At 42.3% G+C, this 20,440-nt stretch overlaps 1 protein-coding gene across 1 annotated transcript in view; it reads right to left on the reverse strand.

Annotated features, from left to right (window-relative positions):
* Positions 1-20,440, reverse strand: part of STX8 (syntaxin 8) — a 213,142-nt gene that overhangs the window by 162,423 nt on the left and 30,279 nt on the right. The window contains exons 2-3 of the mRNA XM_006761678.2: positions 17,701-17,825; positions 5,632-5,724 (exon numbers count right to left, since the gene is read on the reverse strand). Coding sequence (XP_006761741.1) covers positions 5,632-5,724; positions 17,701-17,825 — 218 coding nt within the window. The remainder of the gene's footprint in view (positions 1-5,631; positions 5,725-17,700; positions 17,826-20,440) is intronic.

Here is a 20,440-nt window from a genome sequence, read left to right on the forward strand (position 1 = left end):
CGGGCTGGAGAACCTAGTGTGAGAGCATGGCTACAGAACCTGGCTGGAGAACCTGGAGAACCTGGCTGGAGAACCTAGCAAGAGAACATGGACACAGTACTTGGCTGGAGATTGTGGCTAGAGATCCTGGCAAGGCTGCTGATCAACTGAACGCTGTCTCCGTGTCATTCCTTCTTCGCCGACTCCGTCCACACGTTTGGGGACCCCTGGACCTGCTGGGGCTGGACCCCAGCAGTTGTTCATCTCATTCTTTCTCTTTAATTCTGTTATGGGCTGAATTATGTCCCCTCAGCAACTCCTGTGTTGAGCGTCTGTCCCCTGGTGGTCACTATGCGTCATAGCTACTGGCCGGACTGTCGGATGGTCACTTAGGCTTTTATATATTTAGATTGTTGGATTATTTTCCATACAAACAACTGTAAAACTCCGTTTGCCCATCCCTGTATGTCGTCTAATATTTCCATGTGTTTGGAAAAAGGAGTGGTGGGACTCCCCCTTCAGCTCAGTCTACCATTTTGACCAAAAGTCTACACTAAGAATAAATACAGTTGATAATAAAAAGTACATTTAAAGCGCACAATCCTAAGAGCTTCATGTATCAACTCATTTCACCTTCATAACAACACTATAAAATAGGCACTAAAGTCCCCATTTTAGAGACAAGAAAGGGCAGAGAAAGAGGCAGTAACTTGCTCAAGGTCTCAAGGTCACATGGCTAACATGTATCAGAGGCAGTCTGGCCCTTACCTGCTAACTGCCTCTGTGATATTCATTTGTGCTGTTCAACCAACACTGTTGGTTCTCCTCCCCCCAAAACAAGATACATGAGTATGATTATGCCTCCTAGTATCATCACTGGTGGGGGCACATGACTACCTCTGACCAATGAGTTGTGAATGAAACTGGCACATCCCTTCTGGGCCAGAGCATATAACTGCAGAAACAAGACCCTCCAGGGCTCTCTTGCTCTCTGCACGGTGACCAGCAATGTATGAAATGGTGGCTATTCTGTCAGCCAGGGATCTTACGTAACTATGCCCATCACTGACCTAACCTGAGTTGGTTTTTTATTGTTGCTATAAACACACAGGTCAGAAGTCTGCCATGAGTAAAACCAGGCGTCAGCAGGGCTGCATTCCTTTCTGGAGGCTCTAGGGGAGAATTAAATGTCCTTGCCTTTTCCAGCTTCGAAAGGCTGCTGGCATTCCTTGGCTTGTGGCCCCCTCTACCATCTTCAAAGCCAGCAACAGTAGATGGGGCCCTTCTCACATTACATTACTCTGAACTCTAACTTCTACCTCTATCTTCCACTTTTAAGAGCCTCTGTGATGACACTGGACCACCCAGATAATCCAGAATAATTGTCCTAAGGTCTGCTGGTTTAGCAACCTTAATTCCATCAGCAACTGATGCCCCTTGGCCATGTAACCTAATATATTCACAGGTTCTAGTATGTGACAACTTTTTGTGGGGAGTAGGGAGGTTGTACTCTTCTGCCTACCACAGTACTTTATACCAATCACATCAGCCCTTCTGGGGTGAGGCCCAAGCATCAACACTGTTTATAGGTCCCCAGATAATTTCCATGTACTGACAAGTTTGAGAACCAGTGGCCTATGTTGAATATGTGGAGAGAATATACTTAGTCCTCTACTTTCATATTGCCTCTCATGTTCGCATGACAGATACAAACCCCACACATGCACAGAAGAACATCACACAGTTACATACCCACGCATCTGCCATGCTAGTGGCAGTCGGAGACTCTGTTCATCACATTTTAACTCCATCCTTTTCGCTTCCTCCCCGCCTCCCAGTCCTCATCTTCCTTCTGGCCCCGGATGCGTGCATGTGCACACAGACAAACATGAGGAATTTTCCCATTCGTTGCCAAAATAAGCTGTTTTCCCGGTGGTGGCCTCCCAGAGAGACCGAGTTGTGCCGGTGGTTTTCCAACATGCACATTTGCTCCTCAGAAATGGGGCAGAGTCAGCCATTTTCTTTCATAGGAACCAAGAGGCTCTGAGGATAAAAATTACATCCCCGCTCGGACTATAATCAGCCTCTACTGCTCGTGTATCTGTAGGTGTTGAGAACAGGGCTGCGGCCCTCGCTGGACTGTTACTGTGATCTGAGTGTGCACTGAGGAATCTGGACAGTGGAGAAGGACACCACTTTGGTTGTAAATATCTCTATTTGATTGACTGACCTACTGAATTATTCTCTTGGTTTTCATTCATGAGAGAAACAATAGGCTCAGATAAAGGCCAACCAGGCCATTTTGGAACCAAGTATCAAAACCTTACTAGCAAAACACATTGTACTTAGAACATAACCACAAAGCTGAAGGGTCAAATGACCATCAATTCAGAAACTCAGTTTCCAATCTCCTCATATAGATTTAAAAGGGCCTGACCAGCACCAGGGATTATCCTGTTCATGTGTCAGTGACCGAGCCAAAGGAGGACCAGGGTGAGCAGTTTAGTGGCAATGCCAGTGAGGGGAGAACTCAGTGTGCCTGGACCTGGGCTGGTCGCTGGTGAAGGTGCGGTCAGCAGGAGAGAGCAGCGGAGGCCAAACCAAGGTCACCTCATGCATCAGAGTTTAGTGCTTCTGTTCGAGGTGAACTGCACGGGAGGCTGGGCACAGAGGGCTCCGTCCGACTCCCAGACACCGTTCATAAGGAAGAACTGTGGTGCTGCTTTACTAGGGACATCCTTCAAGTTCACGCTCAAGAGCACAGGGCGTTTTGAAAGGAACACAAACAAGAAAATGAACGGGACTGAGCTGACTGAAGTAGGCGTTGCTGAGACCTAATTCTGGCATTGGCCCAACCTTCAAGCAGGGGTGGGGAACGTCCGGCCCTCGGGCTGTATAAGGCCTGAGAAATCACTTGGCTGGCCCTGCCAAACCATTAGGAGTGAGTTAATTAAATGTCTGACCAAATACAGCAGCTAATGTTTAAGTTGATAATGTTGTATGGCCCGAGAATGATGTTATAAATATCCACATGGCCCTAGGCAGAAGAAAGGCTCCCACTGAAGTCAGCACCACGAAGAGCCAGAGAGGCACCGCTCTGGTGGGTAAACAGCTGGTTCAGCCGTCTCTGCCAGTGTGTGCCAGTCCCCATCATTCCTCTCAATGTTCAAATATCCCACATTGGCCAATCCTCTTTATGTCTCTCTGTCAACCTTTGCGCCTTTCCCTTCCTGAAAGAAACCAAGGTGATAAGGAAGGCTACTGTCTCAAGAGCATCAATACTGGGACTGAGGGGACCAGCGTGTCCTTTGGAAGAAGCACGAAATAACTACTATGCTCCCTGAAGGACACAAAATGCTCAGAGATCGCCTATGCTTACCAGTGAACTGCCATGATGAAGGCATGCTAGAGCCCATCGGCGGAATTTTCATGTCGCAAGGTAGGGAACGTGGTAGGCTGAACAATATAGACCCGCATCCTGATCCCTGGAATCTGTGAATGTTACCTTATGGCAAAGGGACTTTGCAGGTGTGTTAATAAGTTAAGGATAAAAAAGGGGAAGGGATTAAGATATAAAATTACCAGCTATAAAAATAGTCACGGGAATGTAAAGTACAACATAGGGAATATAGTCAATAATATTGTAGTAACTGTGTATGGCATCAGATGGGTGCTAGACTTACAGAGTGATCCCTTCGTAAGCTATATAAATAACTAATCCCTTTTTGACCTCCTGAAACCAATAGACTATTGTATGTCAACTATAATTGAAAAAAATAATTATAAATAAATTAATTAACGATATGAGATGCAGAGATTATTCTAACACGCAGCAAAGTACAAAAACTACTGAACTAGAGAAAAGACTAGATAAGGACATGCTGGCGTGGTTGCTTATGTGGGAAAAATGTATGGGAAGTCAGCAAGTCACCTCGCCCAAGAAGGAACCATCAATCCTTAACCATCTACCCACAGATGACTACACAGTGGCCTATCTAAGCACGTCATAGGATAGCACGCTTCCCCAGTGTGGTGTCCCTTCCAGTCTGACCCACTGCATATGCTACATTTCCTTGGGACAAAGAACAATTACACATATGACAGGCAGACTTCCTACAGAGCTAACTTTCGTACCAATACCGCCTTTCACGGAAGGAACGGGCCAGGGACTACATCATATGCAAACACATGAATCAGCACATTCACATGACCACTATCAGAAAAGGACTACACTGTCTTCCTCTCTGGGCTTAAACTACGAAAAACCACTATTAGGACTGTACAGATGGAGAGCTTTTCATTTGCTTTAGTCATCTATTTACTTACGATAGGTTATAGATGGAAATTGTTTATATATTATTTATTTGAGAACAAATTAACTCATTCTTCACAGAGATCCAGAAAAGTACTACTTGTACAATTTTGACAGGGACAGCCCTCCCTCCAGAGCGAGCGTCTGCCTGCTCCTGGGGCTTCCTCATACATGATACGTTTACTAAACAGCCATTCCATCATGAGCCTCCATAGTACTATCACCAACAGCCAAAACGCACAACCTCTTACTTCTTACTTTTCTCTCCCTACTTTGTCTTCCCCAGAGAGGAAGCTAGTGAAGTAGAAGAGGCAGTCACATGAGAACCAGAAGACCTGTTTGGAATTTCAGTCCCATCCTGTATAAATGATGCCATGTTAGGAGTCCCTCAGCCACTCTGAGCTCTGTCTCTAACAAACTGATACCATTGCCTTCACAGTGTTGATGAAATAAAACAATACAGATGAAAGTGCTCGGCACATAGGAAGAACTTCATGAGGCTCAGCTTTCACACATCACCCCATGCTGAAGCCTCTCACGTCTCGTCTTCCGTCGTCCTCTCATGAGCTCTGGCCCTGTATCTCCCACCGTCTCCTCAATGCCCCGGCTCGGATCTCTTACTGGCATCTCCAACTGGACATGTCTAAACTGGATTTATCATCTGCACTCACAACCATGACCCTCCAACTGCCCTGACGGTGTCCATCAGTTAAAGTGCCATCGGTCCCCCGCCCCATCCTTTCCTCTCCATTCCCACTGCTCAACTCTCACTCAGGCTCAGAGCCTCGCAGCTCACACCTCAAGCGCCGGAGCCTGTCAGGTTAAAGCCCTGTCGCTTCCAAGCCAGCCTGCTTGTGGACTGCAGATGAGTCTCTCTTCAAACAGACTCACCACATCGAGCCCTGAATAAAGATCCTCAAGCACTTTCTTGCCCTGCAGCTGGCATCTGTGAAGAAGGAGGAGCCAGCTCCACTGGGCATGCAGAGGACAGTGTGCCTGTCCCTGCAGCTCCCCCATGCCTCCCATCAGCGTGCCAGGCACTGAGCAACTTCACTACATGATGCACGAAGGAAAGCTCTCAGAATAGATGGATCGTAAAACAAAGTATTTTTAAAAGCAGTTCCAGAGAACTGGAAATTTTTTATCAAACTTCTTTACACAGTATTTAGTAACTACAATCAAAATCTGCCACAAACCATCCTCAATTGCATTAAATATAATAATCCATTGATAGTAAACCACGTTACAAGTTTTATAATATTACAATCATTTAACAAATATCCAAGCCTTCAGTACTTATACTAAATAGCAAAGGTGGTCAGTCTCAGAGATGTTCTTACCATTTTGTTCCTCCAGTTCATTCCCAATCTCCTGCCCCATTTGTTTTTGGCGACTTATGATAGAAGAAAGGGCATCGAGGCCTGCATCCTGTTCTGAAAGAAAAAGTAAAACAATTAAATAACAACCAAAGGAAACCATTTGAAGTCCAGAAATATACCCAGGCATATCACACAACTCAATATATGATAAAAGTAACATTTTAAATCACTAGGAAAAGGAGAGAGAAAACCGTTAACACTATTGGAACAAAATGAAAGAAAAAAAATAAGTACCTACCTCATACCTTAAACGAAAATGATTTCCAGATGAATTAAAATTTTAAATATTAAAAATGAGCATGAAATTTGACTACATAAACATTTAAACTTTTCAATATTTAATACATAATAAGCATGTGCAAATCAATAAGAATTAATCTTCCAAGTTTTAAAATGGGAAAAGGATATAGACAAGAAATGAAAATGAAAAAGAATGCGAATACCCAGGGTTAACGAAGTGTGAAGAACTAGAAGCTCCTACGTACGGCCTCATGGGAGGACAGCTCACAAACCTTTCTGGAGAGCAAATCATGCCTACCTTTTTATCGGCCAGCTCTACGTCTACAAATGTATGTAAGAAAGCGTCCGACGGCATGCAAGATGTACATCCCATGACATTCCTTGACACATCGCTTCCTGTGCTAGTTATCAATATATTACCTCTCAGCTCCAAATTGACCCCCTTTTGACCGCTCTGTGAAAATGGACCTGGGTCCTTTAAATATTTTTCCCTTTGCCATCTTTGTCAGTAGAGGGGACACAGAGACATCAGAGGAGGGAAGGTTTGCTTCCTGCCTCCACCCCGCTCTCTCGCCGGGCTCCCGCAGCCTTCCAGCTTCTCCAGTGTCCTCCAGCGCACAGAGGCCAGCAGCACCCCAAGGTCAGCAGGGCACCCCTCCGTGGGCAGTTCCATAACAGAGTGCCTCCACTTAGACACTTCACCGGGAATAAAATCCCTAGCATCTTAGAGGGCAGATTCTAGCAGATTGTCTGGCTGCAAACCACAGGGACTTCTCTGAAATCGTTCCTCTAATGTCCTGTTATAGTTAATAATTCTGTATAGTAAACTTTCAACCCTCTTTCTCCTAATTGGACCCACACTGATACATTTATAATAGTGAAAAACTGGAAACTATCCAAATGCCCAAACACAATGATTTGTTTAAAAATGTATATATAGCCATGTAATAAAATACTACAGAGCCATTAAAAGTGATATGGTCCATGGATATTCTGATGTTGAAAGAAATCCCTGATATGTTATTAAGTGTAAAAATGCAGGACACAAAACAATAAATAGTAAAAATAGCATTTTTGTGTTTTTAAATGTACTGCTTTTCTAGATTGTGAAAATTTAAAGAAAAAAGAACTCCAAGTACTTTCTTTAAAATTTTATATTGGTTTGTTCTTTGCAGTCTCAGTAATCTCTTTGTAAGAACCATTTTCTTTGCTTTCAGGTGCATTTGGAAGAACATTCTGGGGCTGAATCTAAGGACTCTTTCTACCCAGGCAACATGCCAGATGAGGTAACATGCCAATTGTGGCTTCATTTGTTGACGGGGTTCTTTTCATGACTAGTTCACATGAAGGCATATCTTCAAAAGCTGAAATCACAACCGTCTTCTTATGCAAGATCACATTAACATTGACTTGTATTTTTTCCTAGTCTTTTTATGGAATTAAGCCATTGCGCTTAACTCATTAATTCATCTGGAATTTATTTAAACTAATGGTGTGAGGTAAGGACCCCTCAGTGACATTTTTTGACACTACGTATTTTTCAAACTATACAAATGACCTGCTTTCTCCAGGGATCATTCTAAGGGACCATTTTATAGCAAAATCTCTTTATAATGAGGTCCTTTGGTCTTTAGTAACAACCTCTTGGATGGCCTCCAAGATAAATCTATCATCAACCTAGTGCTGCTATAGGATGACCAATATTATAGCAAAATTCCAAATGCATCCCAAAAAGAATCTACATATAGGACTGAGGGTCGAGAATCAACATGAATTAAAAGGTAAAACAATTTAAAAAGAGGAAAGACGTTTCCTCTACAGTTTTCAATTAGAAAAAGAATCATTAAAGTTATGAAGTTGCTTTATCTAGTAAAGACATAGATTATGAATGAAAAATAACTACTCTGCACTCTTTTCTTTCAACCTTGACTCGTGATATGGTTTAACTACCTAAAGGGTCTCTTCCTAATGCAAAACAGAAAGAGGGCTAAACATTCTGCTCCACTGAAATCATTTCTGTAAGAACTGAGCACCTCCCCACTATGGTTAAGAGAATAACATTTTCATTCCAGAATTCAAAGACACAGGCAGTCCAGGGACCTGAGACACTGCATATGTGATGATGATATTGATGACCTAAGCTTCTCCAGATCCTAAAGCAGCAATTCCAATGGGAGGTGCTACGGTCATCTTAGAGACAATGAACCAAGTAAAATACTTCTGCTTACAAAAATATAAACAGACAGTCATGCAGCACCATGCAAAACTATGATGTCATACTGAGTAGCTCATTACTGTCATCTGCCCTACCCTATCACATATCCCAAGTCATTCCATCACAATCGATCATTTGCAACATACAACAGTCTATTAATCATTCTTCGATTTCATAATGATGTTAATTTTTTAAAACTGGGTAACCACTGTGATACGTAGAATAATGTGCCCCCTAAAGATTTCCATTTCCTAATCCCTGGAACCTGGGAATATATGAGCTTACTTGGCAAAAGGGACTTGCAGTTGTGATTAAGATTAAGGCACTGGAAATGGGAGATTATTCAGATTGTCCAGGTGGACCCAGTGTAATCATAAGTCCTTAAGACAGAAACCTCTTCTAGCTGCAGTCCCAGGGAGACATGAAGAAGGATCTGAGAGATGCAACTACTGGCTTTGAAGACTGAAGCAGGGGACGTCGAGACGGGTTGGCGGCTTCTAGCAGCTGGAAAAGGCAAGGAGATGCGCTCTCCTCGGGAGCCTCCATCAAGGAAGCCAACACCTCTGCCCCAGCCCAGAGACCCACAGTGAACTTCCGACCTACGGGACTGTAAAATAATAAGTTTGAATTTTAAGTCACCAAATTTGTACTAATTTATAATGACAGACTAGAAAATGAATACAATCATTTTTTTTAAATCCCTTTGGAATAATTAGGTGTTTGGAGATTTTCTATCTTTAGATATTCAGAAAAGCCATCTTCTAACTAAATATCATGTAATTGTGGGAGGACTATCTGGTGGCTGCAGATTAAAAATAAAGAGTCATCATACTGTACTCTTACCAAAAATAACAAACTTGATTCTGATCAAGCCATTAAATCTAACTACCAATTTACAGAAAATATGCGGGACAGAGGAATATTTTAATATATGGGCATACAAATAGCAAGATCTAGATGATGGGAAACTACACGGCAAATGACCCTGTTTCTTCGACCAAGAAAATGCAAAGAAAAAAAGAGAGAGAGCTGGCAAAGGAACCTATCTATTAAAGGAACCGAAGGGACATCAATTAGTTGCAATATACAGACTATATTCAGATCATGAATCGAACAACCTAAAAATAACAAAACCCAACATCATGGGACAATCAAGGAAATCTGAACACTCGATGTTTGATTATACTATGGAATTATGATGAACTTGCTAAGGGTGATAATGGCGTTGTAATTATATTTTAACAGTCCTTCTCTGTTTAAAACATACTTTAGAGACATATTCTGGAATAGTCACCCATGAAATAATAAAATAAATACCTGAGATTTGCTTCAAAAATAATCCACGGAATAGGTAGTTGGGTAGACATATGGATGAAACACAATGGACTATGAATTGATAATTGCCGAGACAACTGACGGGTAGACTGGAATCATTATCTTACTCTCTCTACTTGTATATGTTTGAAATTTCCCACAGCAAAAAATTATCAACTTTTTAACAAGTAAATAAAACAGAGTGAGAGTTCTAAGAGCTGCAGCCTCAGGCCCCTGACTAAGCACATGACAAGGGCCCCTAGGGCCGGGCTGTGTCTTCTTTTCCTATGTCTTTGCCCCAGTTCAGAGCCCAACTGGTGGCCCAGCGCAAGTGCTTAATAAATGATGTTAAATCAAGAATAACCAAAGAGACCTCTAGGTCTGTAGAAGAAAGAAATTTAGTCTCTACTAGGCATACGAAAGGGCTTCTGGTCAATACAAGACAGCCTTCTAAGTTCAGGTAGTAGAAAAGTCGTTGAGGTTTACTGCCCAGTGTCCAGAGAGAAGCAAAGGAAATTCTCACATTTTACATATAGAGTGAGCTCTCCCTGAGTAAGGAGAAGTAAGGAACAAATGAGGAAAAGATTAGGTCAAGCTGCATAAAGCTAATCATTTTCCCAGCATTGGAAAGACTCTTAGATCAAGATCTAAGAACAGATGATTTTATTGTGAGATTTTAGTGAAAGATCCCTGGTCTAGGTGATAGTTACAAGAAAAAAAAGTTGTCTGTGAAGTACGGATTGCAAGGGTTTAAAGATAAGCTACTAAGACTTGCTGAAATCTGACTAGCCACCTTCCCACCACTGTTTTACATAAAAATATTTAGAGGCCTAAGAACACAGAAATCTAAAAAAACATGCGGCTTTCTGCTAGAATCCAGAAAGGACACCTATAAAATAACAGTTAAGAAACCCCATCAACAAAGACCTCCTGAGTGAAGGTAGAACAATACCTCATACCTTCTCCAAGGTCTGCCGTCGACTCAGAGACAGGGGTCTGTATTAATCACAACGTTACCTTCCCTTGTTCTATCTCGGGAATTTTTGAGGTGATCTAGATGCTGTCATCACCTCCTCCATCTCATGCTTAATGTCCATTTGTGCCTCAAATTACAGGGGTGACTAACACAGAAGCCAAGACCGGCTGACTGGCTGTAACAAGGCCTAGCTTCTAGCTTAGGCAAGGGAAGGCATTCGCTGCCGAGTCCAAGGTCTGCCAACAAACTGTTATTTTAGGATGATTTTCAGAGTGTTTCTAAGGGTCAACTAAAGTACAGAAAGGCTAACAGAGTGTACGGGCCAAAGGAAGCTAGAAATGACCCTTCGTGGTGCTTTATTTTTATCTGGTGCAGGCCCTGGTGAGGAAACAAAGCCATAGCAACCTCAGCACACTGCCAAGAGTCTTGAGGCAGAGAAAAGGCTAACAGGGCTTCATGTAAATTTTTACTTCCATTTTTGTGTTGATCCTTGAAAATCAACTGCTAGGAAAGCAGAGAGGGATCCAGCATTTCAAAACACAAAGGTAAACGCAGAAAAACAAACTGACCTACAGTATGAGCTGCTACTCTCGTCCATTCCTTCCTCTCTCCACCCGCCCACCAACCGCCAAGGCTCCGCGTCGCAGTAAGGATGCTCTCTGTCCCAGAGACTCCCTGACAAAAACCTGCAGGTGTCATCCGCTCACACTGACTGCAGCACCTCCTCGGTGACAGGGATACTGTACCTAAATGGAAACAGCTTTTCCTGGCACAAAGCCACAATGCCAGAAAATTCCTCAGCGTGATCTAACGAGACCTGCTTTTCAGGAGCCGCGAATCCTGAAGAGTGAGGCACTGCCAATGAATGGCTGAGCTTCCGGGAAAGCTGCACTGCTCTAGATTTCTCCACTTTGCTTCAAACGTGACAATGGGTGAGGTCTGCGGAACTGCAGATCCGAGGGAGACACAGTGTCTTGTTCGCTGGAGATCCTCACAACAGAATTAGACTCTGCTTCTCGCCAAGATGAACGGACAGGGACCAGACTTACTTCTGGCCTGAAACTTGGGGGAAAATAACACACACAAAAACCACAGGCAAAATATAACTCCCCCCGCCCCCCGCAAAAAAAATCATTTCAAGACACAGACATTAGGAATTGAAGGACGTGATCCCTGAGAGAGGGGACACAAACGAGATTACTGCCCTGGGAGAGCTGCCAGGCTGTGGGGGTGGGACAGATGGACTCAGGTGGAGCCTGGCCATCGTCCTGAGTTGAAAAGAATCAGAACAGGTCAGGGTGGCGAGAGTATTCGGGGCACAGGACCAGAGAGGAGAGAGGTGTGCCGAGAGAAGCCTGGGGGTCCGCACGGGGACCATCTTGAGGCTTCAGCTGAGTGCTGGTCAGGGCACTTAGCTGAGGAAACTAACCAAGGCTGGGGCAAGCACCCCCCAAAAGGGGCCTCTGGGGGCAAACAGGGTTGGACACAGTTCCATTCCCACTGACCAGGTCACCTCATAATTCACTAGGCAGAGTGCAGGCGGACCTCGTTTTATGGTGCTCGCTTTACTACACTTCACAGATGTTGTGTTTTTTACAAAGCGAAGGCAAGTCCCTCCACCAGCAAGAAGATTACGACTCCCTTTGTGGGGACGCTCACTCCGCTGCGGCGGTCTGGAACAGAACCTGCAATGTCCCCGAGGTGTGTCTGTGCTCAGAAGGCTTTTGGCTCAGTAGTGGGGTAAATGACCGCTAGCCTGGCGTCAGCAAACATCTTCTATAAAGGGCCAGATATTAAATATCTTGGGCTTTGTGGTTCATACTGTCTCGAGACCAACTACTAAACTATGCAATTGTAGCAGCAACGCATCCATAGATAAAATGAATAAGCATGGCTGTGTTCCCAGGAGACTTTATTTATGGACACAAAACTTTGAATTTCATATAATTTTCAGTCACAAAATATTCCCCTTTTGACTATTTTCTGAACACACAGAAATGTGAAACACATTTTTAGTTTACAAAAACAGGTAGCAGGCCGAATGTGGCCACAGGTTATGGTCTGCGGACCCCTACTCTAAAGCACACACTGATCTGGTCCACATTACAAAGCAAGACCCAAATAACAGCATCCCAGAGAAGAATCTCAAAAGTATTTCTAGAAATACAAAGCTACCCAGTACCAGCCCTGGCTGGTGCTTCTCAGTGGTTAGAAAAGTCAGCCTGCACACCAAAGGGGCACAGGGCATGTACCTGGGTTGCAGGTGCAATCCCAAGTCCTGGTCAGGCAGCGTGCAGGAGGCAGCCAATCTCTCTCTACTTCTCCTTCCCTCCCTTCCTCCCTGTGTTCATCCCTCCCTCCTCCTTCCCTTCCTTCTACTTTCTCTAAAAATCAATGAAAAAAAAATTCTCAGGTGAGTATTAACTATATACACACATACACACTAGAGGCCCAGTACACGAATTTGTGCATGGGTGGGGTCTGGCTGGCCCGCCCTGATGGGGGCCCGATCAGGCCAAGCCAGTGGGGAGAAGGAGCCACAGGCGGTTGGCTGGCCAGCCCTGCCCCCAATCAGGATGGGGGAGCCAATCGGGGACTGGGTTTGGTGGGGGAGGGGGACTGATTGGGTCCCAGATCAGGCTGGTTGGCTGCTGTAGTGCATGTCTTAGCCACCTGTCATACTGGTCGTTCCACCATTCCAGTTGCTGGGCTTTTATATATATAGATAGAAAAATTCACAGTACCTGGCTTCCAAATGAATACTTCTCCTCTAATATTAGAAATAAGACAAGGATGTCTGCTCTTATCATTTCTATAAAGCAAGGGAGGAAAAAAAGACATCCAGATTGAAATGAAGTGAAACTATACCAACTGAAAAGCAGAGACCATCAGAGAGGATCAAAACAGAGGAGCCAACTATATCCTGTCTACAATAACCCCACTTTAAACCTAAAAGTACATACAGACTAAAAGTAAATAAATGGAGAAAGATATACCTTTCTAACACTAATCAAAAGAAAGCGGGAGTAGCTATTTTATTTCAGAGCTGACCTCAAAGCAAATAAAGTTATCGGGAATAAAGAGGGGCATTATGTAATTATAAGGAGGTTAATTCTCCAAAAAGAAATAATCCTTAATGTGTAAGTGCCTAATAACAGAGCATCTAACTACTGCATGAGGCAGCAAGTGATAGAACTGCAAGGAGAAATAGATGAATCCACTATCATAGTGGGAGACCTCAACACCCCTCTGTTAGAAATGGAAAGATCCAGCAGGCAGGAAATCAGTAAAAACATAAATTCAACACCATCAATCAACTGGATATAATGGACATCTACAGACTACTTCATTAAGAATAACATTCTTCTCAAGCTTATATGGAACATTCACCAAGACAGACCACATTCTGGGCCATAAAATGCACCTTAACAAACTTAAAATAGAAATCATACAATGTTTGCTCTCAGACTAAAATGAAATTAAGCTAGAAATTAATAACAAAGAAAAATTGAAAATACTAAAATATACAGAGATTAAACAACACACTTTTAAAGATTTTTTTAATAAATGTTTTTATTGATTTTTTTAAATATATATTACATTGATTTTTTTACAGAGAGGAAGGGAGAAGGATAGAGAGTTAGAAACATCGATGAGAGAGAAACATCGATCAGCCACCTCCTGCACACCTCCCACTGGGGATGTGCCCGCAACCCAGGTACATGCCCTTGACCGGAATCGAACCTATGGAGTAGCATATCGGGTAAATGGCCTCTACGGCTTTGCTGGCAAATACGCATGATCTGGGCGGCCAATTCTGATCACCAAAACGGGAAATTACACAACCAGGAAATGACTCATGCAGTAATTGAATTGTTTCTCGGGCTGCATGGCATGTGGCACCGTCTTGTTGAAACCACGTCGTCCACATCCATATCTTGCAATTTAGGCACCAAAAACTGGATTATCATGTCGCGATAGTGAGCACCATTGTTATTGCCTGAGCAGCTGCATTTTTGAAGAAGAAAAGAAAGATCTGTGTTCAATAACAAACTTCACCTTAAGAAACTAGAAAAAGAACAAATTAAATCCAAAGTAAGCAAAAGAAAAGAAATAAGAATTAGAACAGAAATCAATGAAACTGAAAACGGGAATTCAAAAAACTAATGCTAGTTCTTTGAAAAGATTAAAAAAATCAATAAGCCTCTAACCAGATTAACTAAGAAAAAAGGAGAGGACACAAATTAATAACAGAACTGAAAAAGGAAACATTACTACAGATCTCATGAACATTAAAAGAATAATAAAAAATACTATGAACAACTTTATGCCACCGAATGTGATAAAACCAGATGAAATGGACCAAATTCTTGAAAGATACAAACTGCCAAAACTCACACAAGAAGAAACAGACAATCTGAATAGGCTTTTATCTAAAGAAACTGAATTAACAATTAACAACCACCCCAAATAGAAAGCACCAAGTGGGTTCACTGTTGAAGTCTACCACACATTTAAGGAAGAAATTATAATATTCCTCAAATGGTATAACCATAGCAAGTTGGATTTATCCTAGGTATGTAAAGGCCGGTTCAACATTCAACAATTAAATCCATCACAATTTGTTGAGAAGACTCCTTTGTATTCCCTTTGGTCCTCTGTCAAAGATCAGTTGACTATATTTACATGGATTTATTTCTGGGCTGTCTATTCTGTTCCATTGACCTATTGGTGTATTTTTTTCATCAGCACTAAATTTCTTCCTTTATCTTTGATTTTCTGTAGTTTGAAAATGATATGCCTAGGTGTAGTTGGGTTTTTTGTTAGTTTGTATTTAACTTACCCTGTTACTTTTAACAAATTTTAGTGAACAGGCTGTATGTTGGGAAAAGCACTGTAGTAATTTCACCAACATAAATAAATATTATGTATCTTCAATTATAGTCTACATATTTAAATCCAAGAGTTACCGCTGGTAAACAATATTTGGTCAATGATTAGCACGTGATCACACCACCTGAAGCTAGATTCTGTTGTCACATGGCATGACTTTCTGCAGCGGTTTTAACGCTGCCGGCTCATGTTCCCGTGTGCACTGAGTCATGCCCTAGCCGTGTGTGTTTCTTTACTCCTGGTGACTGGTGAATGCACACATTAACTAGACTTATTCGGTATAGATTTAAAATTACAGTAATGCATATAGAAAACTTCTCTGCGAAATTAAACTTCTCATACATTTTAATTACACAAACCTGTCTACGTAAGTAAAAACAGGTAAAATAATTAATTTGTCAATTTTTTTAACATATGCATTAGGAAAACCTACTTTATTAAATAATGGACTTTTAGCTTTAACGGACACCCCCTCGCCCAAATTAGTCTGTTATATCAAGGTTTTACTGTAGTCATTATAAGGCAATACATATTAGAACCACAATGAAATGCAACACAGATTATTAAAATGTCTAAAGTGAAAAAGACTGACTGTACCACGTTTGCTGAGGATCTAAAACAAATAGAACACCCAGCTGGCGTGGCTCAGTGGTTGAGCATCGACCTATAAACCAGGAGATCATGGTTCGATTCCCGATCAGGGCACATACTCTGGTTGTGGGCTCGATCCCCAGTGTGAGGCATGCAGGAGGCAGCCAATCAATGATACTCTCTCATCATTGATGATGTTTCTATCTCTCTCTCCCTCTCTCTTCCTCTCTGAAACCAATAAAAATAAATTTAAAAACACACAAATAGGAGACATACATCTGTTGATGATGATGTAATATAGTACAGACACTTTCAAAACTAGTGTGATAATTTCTTTAGCAGTTAAACATACACCTACATTGACCAGTCATTCCTCTGGCAGGGACTTACCTAAGAAAATGAAAATTTATGTCTATACAGAGACTTGCATATGAACGTTCAATAGCAATTTTATTTGTAACACCAAAATACTCATCAACATGTGAATGGACACAAAGATTGTGGTTAATTCAAGCCATGTAATACTATTCTGCAATACAAAAGAATGAAATACTGACCCATACAACAATGTGGATGAATCTTAAAATAATTATGCTTCAATAAAGAAGCCAGACTCCTTCCTCCTAAAAGGAGTACATACTGTATGACTCCATTTATGCAAAATTATAGAAAATAGAAACTAATTTATAGTGACAGAAAGCAGATCAACAGCTGTCTAGGGATTGGGGGAGGAGCAATAGTAAGAATTACAAATAGACATGAAGGAAACTTTTGGGAATAATGATTATGTTCATTATTTTGATTATAGTGATGATTGCGCAGGTGTATACATATGTCAAAGCTTAGGGCAGCGGTTCTCAACCTGTGGGTCACAACCCCTTTGGCGGTCGAACGACCCTTTCACAGGGGTCAGCTAAGACCATCCTGCATATCAGATATTTACATTCCGATTGATAACAGTAGCAACATTACAGTTATGAAGTAGCAACGAAAATAATTTTATGGTTGGGTCACAACATGAGGAACTGTATTTAAAGGGCCAGAAGGTTGAGAACCACTGGCTTAGGGAATCACATACACTGTGTGCTATTTATAATAATGTCAACTGCACCCCAAAACGCTGTTTTTAAAAAGTAGAATGAGAACGAATAACATCTCAACACTGACATGAAATAATATCATGATACATGTTAAATAAAAAATTAAAAAGCTGTAGAATTATATATATCATAAATCCATTTATGCAAAATATGTATCCTTATACTGAATATATGCATGTGTATTGACAAAAAGTCTGAGGAAATATATATTAGCTTGTTTATATATTGGAGAAGCAATATGGAAAGCTTTTTATTTATATATCTCTGTATTGTTTGAACTTTGTATAACAATTGTGCATTACTTCTGAAATTTAAAAGATAGAAGACAGTAAAAGAAATAATTAGCAGGTTTATAAGTCACTGGGCAAGATGAACTTCAAGGTAAAGGCCAAACTGACTTATTTTAATCAGGAAACGATGGAGTCTGTTTGGAGAATAAATTCCCCATTGCCTCAGATTCACGGGGCTGACCAGCCTCAGAGCTGCTGGCCGCTCTCTCCCAGGGGGAGTCACAACCTCCTGAGTCACCTTCATGGATGACATCATCTGTCTGTTCCCCAGGTTTCCTGAGGCACAAAACTGCCAGGGGCTTTAGAAGACCAACAGTTCTCCCTCTGATCTTCAACGGGCACAGGAAGAGTCAGGGCTACAGGGAAAGCCTGACAAGGCTCCTGAGCCCACAGTCCGTGGGTAGTCAGTACCTTGGATGATTTTCTGCTGCTGTTGCCGGATTTCATCAAAACCCAAGCCTCTGGTCTCCTCCGGCTCCTCAAAGAGCCAAGGGTTGGGTACGCCTCGCTTCGCCCCTCCCGTCATCAGGCTGGACCTAAGAACAAGATTAAATGTGTTACATAACTCCAAAAATATAGCTTTGCTGCAAATTGCTCCCACCAGTGCAGAGGTGGCCAGCCTCGAGTGCTTTGAAAATTCAATTCAACCACAATTTATTGCAGCTACGCTGATGCCAGCAACTGTGTTCGGTGCTGGAAGAGACCTGAGGATGAATAAAGCACAAGCCTGCTCCTCTGGAGAATTACAGTCTGTTAAGGAGGCTATGGCAGCACGTAATGCTCTTACTAATCCTCCAAGATACATTTGAGTCAATAATCACAAATGAGGGCCTTAAATTTCAAAATCACGAGGTCAGCGGAAATAGCCTTTTTAAAGACAAAGTTTGTCTCACAGGCTCTGTAACATCAAAGGCACATATTTTATCTCATGGAGACCCAAATTTGCAACCACGGATTATAGCATTAAAAAATGACCATATAATTTTCTATTAATGGGTATTTCGTAGCTCACATACAGGGTTCAAATCCAATTTTATGAATGTAATGTAGCATTCATAACATAATAAATTCTGAATTATCGATCTTAATTTCTCTCCCTCTAGTGAACCACATGCCCCTTCTGCGCCAGACACGTTGGTCTCCTTGCTGTCTGAGAACGGGGCACGCACGCTCCCAGCCTCAGTCCCATGTTTACGGGGTTCTTCTCATCTCGAGTACCCCCTCTTGTGTTCCCACCTGTCCACCCTGCCCAAGCCCCAAGGACCATCTTGTTCATGAAACCATCTCTGACCACTTCAATCCAGATGTGAACAGTCACTCACTTTAGAGTTCACAGGATTCATAAAAAATGACGATGGTGACAATGGCGACATAGCAGTAGGAGTAGCGACAACGTACGTGCAGGCAGATTGACAAGTATCCCCTAACATTATCGGTGATGCTAGCCCTTTCTTTGCCCATCTCTTTGATTGTCTACGAATAACTGCCACCCTATTATTTAACCTTTTATATAAATGTCTACTCGGCAGAAGGCAGGAACTGAAAATCACCCGTGATGGGACTGTACACAGCTTCCCAACACGGAGTGAATAGCTGTGAGCTCCACCCACTACCAGCAATACGGTAACATCTGTCTCAGAGAGCCCCGGCTGGTTGCAGCATAGTCCCCCTATACCGAAAGGTGGTGGGTTCAATCCCCAGTCGGGGAGAGTAAGGGAGACAACCAATCGCTGTTTATCTCACAATAATGTTTCTTGCTCTTTCTCCCTTCCTCTCTCTAAAAATAAAATAAAAAAGTAAAAAAAAAATAAAGCACAAAGCTTTAAAAAAGTTCTCAGCAATAACAAAGTTATCTTGGTCTTACTCTCACTATAAAAGCAATAGTAAAAGGCGGTAAAAATGATTCCCTAATGCCTTCTTTCCTGGTTAACTGATTCTAAAACTTCTGTTACGTTTTCCAAACCCACTGACTGTTTTAAAACTACCTCTCTCTCTTTTCTTCTGGTGTCTGTCTCTTGCTGATGCCCCAGACCTGTGGGAAATCCAGCAATGGCCACCCTCTACTAACGAAGCAGGTCAGCTTGCAGGCGTCACTACGCAGACTTGATTTTCTTTTCTTTGGGTTTTATGCTCAACTTAATGTTTGGACTGATGCCTGCTATTACTCAGTATTCTCCTAGGTAAAAAGAAAATATGGAAGAATTTAAGACATAATTCTTGTTTTCAGGGAGTTTACAATCAAACTGAAAAGAAAAACCAACCACACGTGAAGCAATTACTAACTGAAGTTAAGAAAACTGCAGCTCTGTATCCCTGGGCACTTCCAACAACCTCCTCAGCCCATAAAACAAGTGAACTAAGTAGGTCAATGGTTTTCAAAAGTTCTGGTCAAATGCTTGAGGAATAAGACACCCTCATTAACAGCCATTAATAGCGGTTTGGGAGGTGAGAGGGGAGCCCGGCGTTCCCTTTACTCTTACAGGAAATGATTTCCCATCCTTGGACATCACCGAATAAGATGATCTGTAAGATCCCTACTGCTTTCATTAGAATTTTTCTCATTAAGTAGTAAACTGCATAAATAAGAACAGAAAGAAAACAAGTCCCCACAAAATCCATTCTCCTCTCCCCCAGTCTTTCTATTTCACCACAGACCCATGGGCTCAGGCCAAATACCTTGGAATGCTCTCTGACTCTCTCCTACCCCACACATCTAACCCATTGGAAATCCTTCAAAACGTATCTAAAACCTGAGGATTTCTCCTTTACTCTGCTGCTTCTGCCCTCCTGCTCCTGCCTCCTGCTCCCACTCCTACCCTCTACAATGTACTCCCCAAAGAGCTGTCAGAGTGATCACTGTAAAAATAGATCTGCTTCCTCTGCTCTTCCCATCCACCTTTAAAACACGACATCTTTACTATAACTACAAGCCACACTAGTTTCCTTGCTGCTTACAATACACTGAGCACATTCATATCTCAGGGACTTTGCACCCACTGTCCCCTCCAACCTACCATGGCTAAGGCACACCTCCCTGTCCTCCCCAAGCCCCACCCTACAGTCACGTGGCCTTGCTCCCTCATTCATTCTACCTTGCTGAAATGTCATCTCAGACAGGTTTCCCTGACCACTCTAAAACAGTACCCTTCCC

The sequence above is a fragment of the Myotis davidii genome, unplaced genomic scaffold (assembly GCF_000327345.1).
Source record: "Myotis davidii unplaced genomic scaffold, ASM32734v1 scaffold37, whole genome shotgun sequence".
NCBI lineage: Eukaryota > Metazoa > Chordata > Mammalia > Chiroptera > Vespertilionidae > Myotis > Myotis davidii.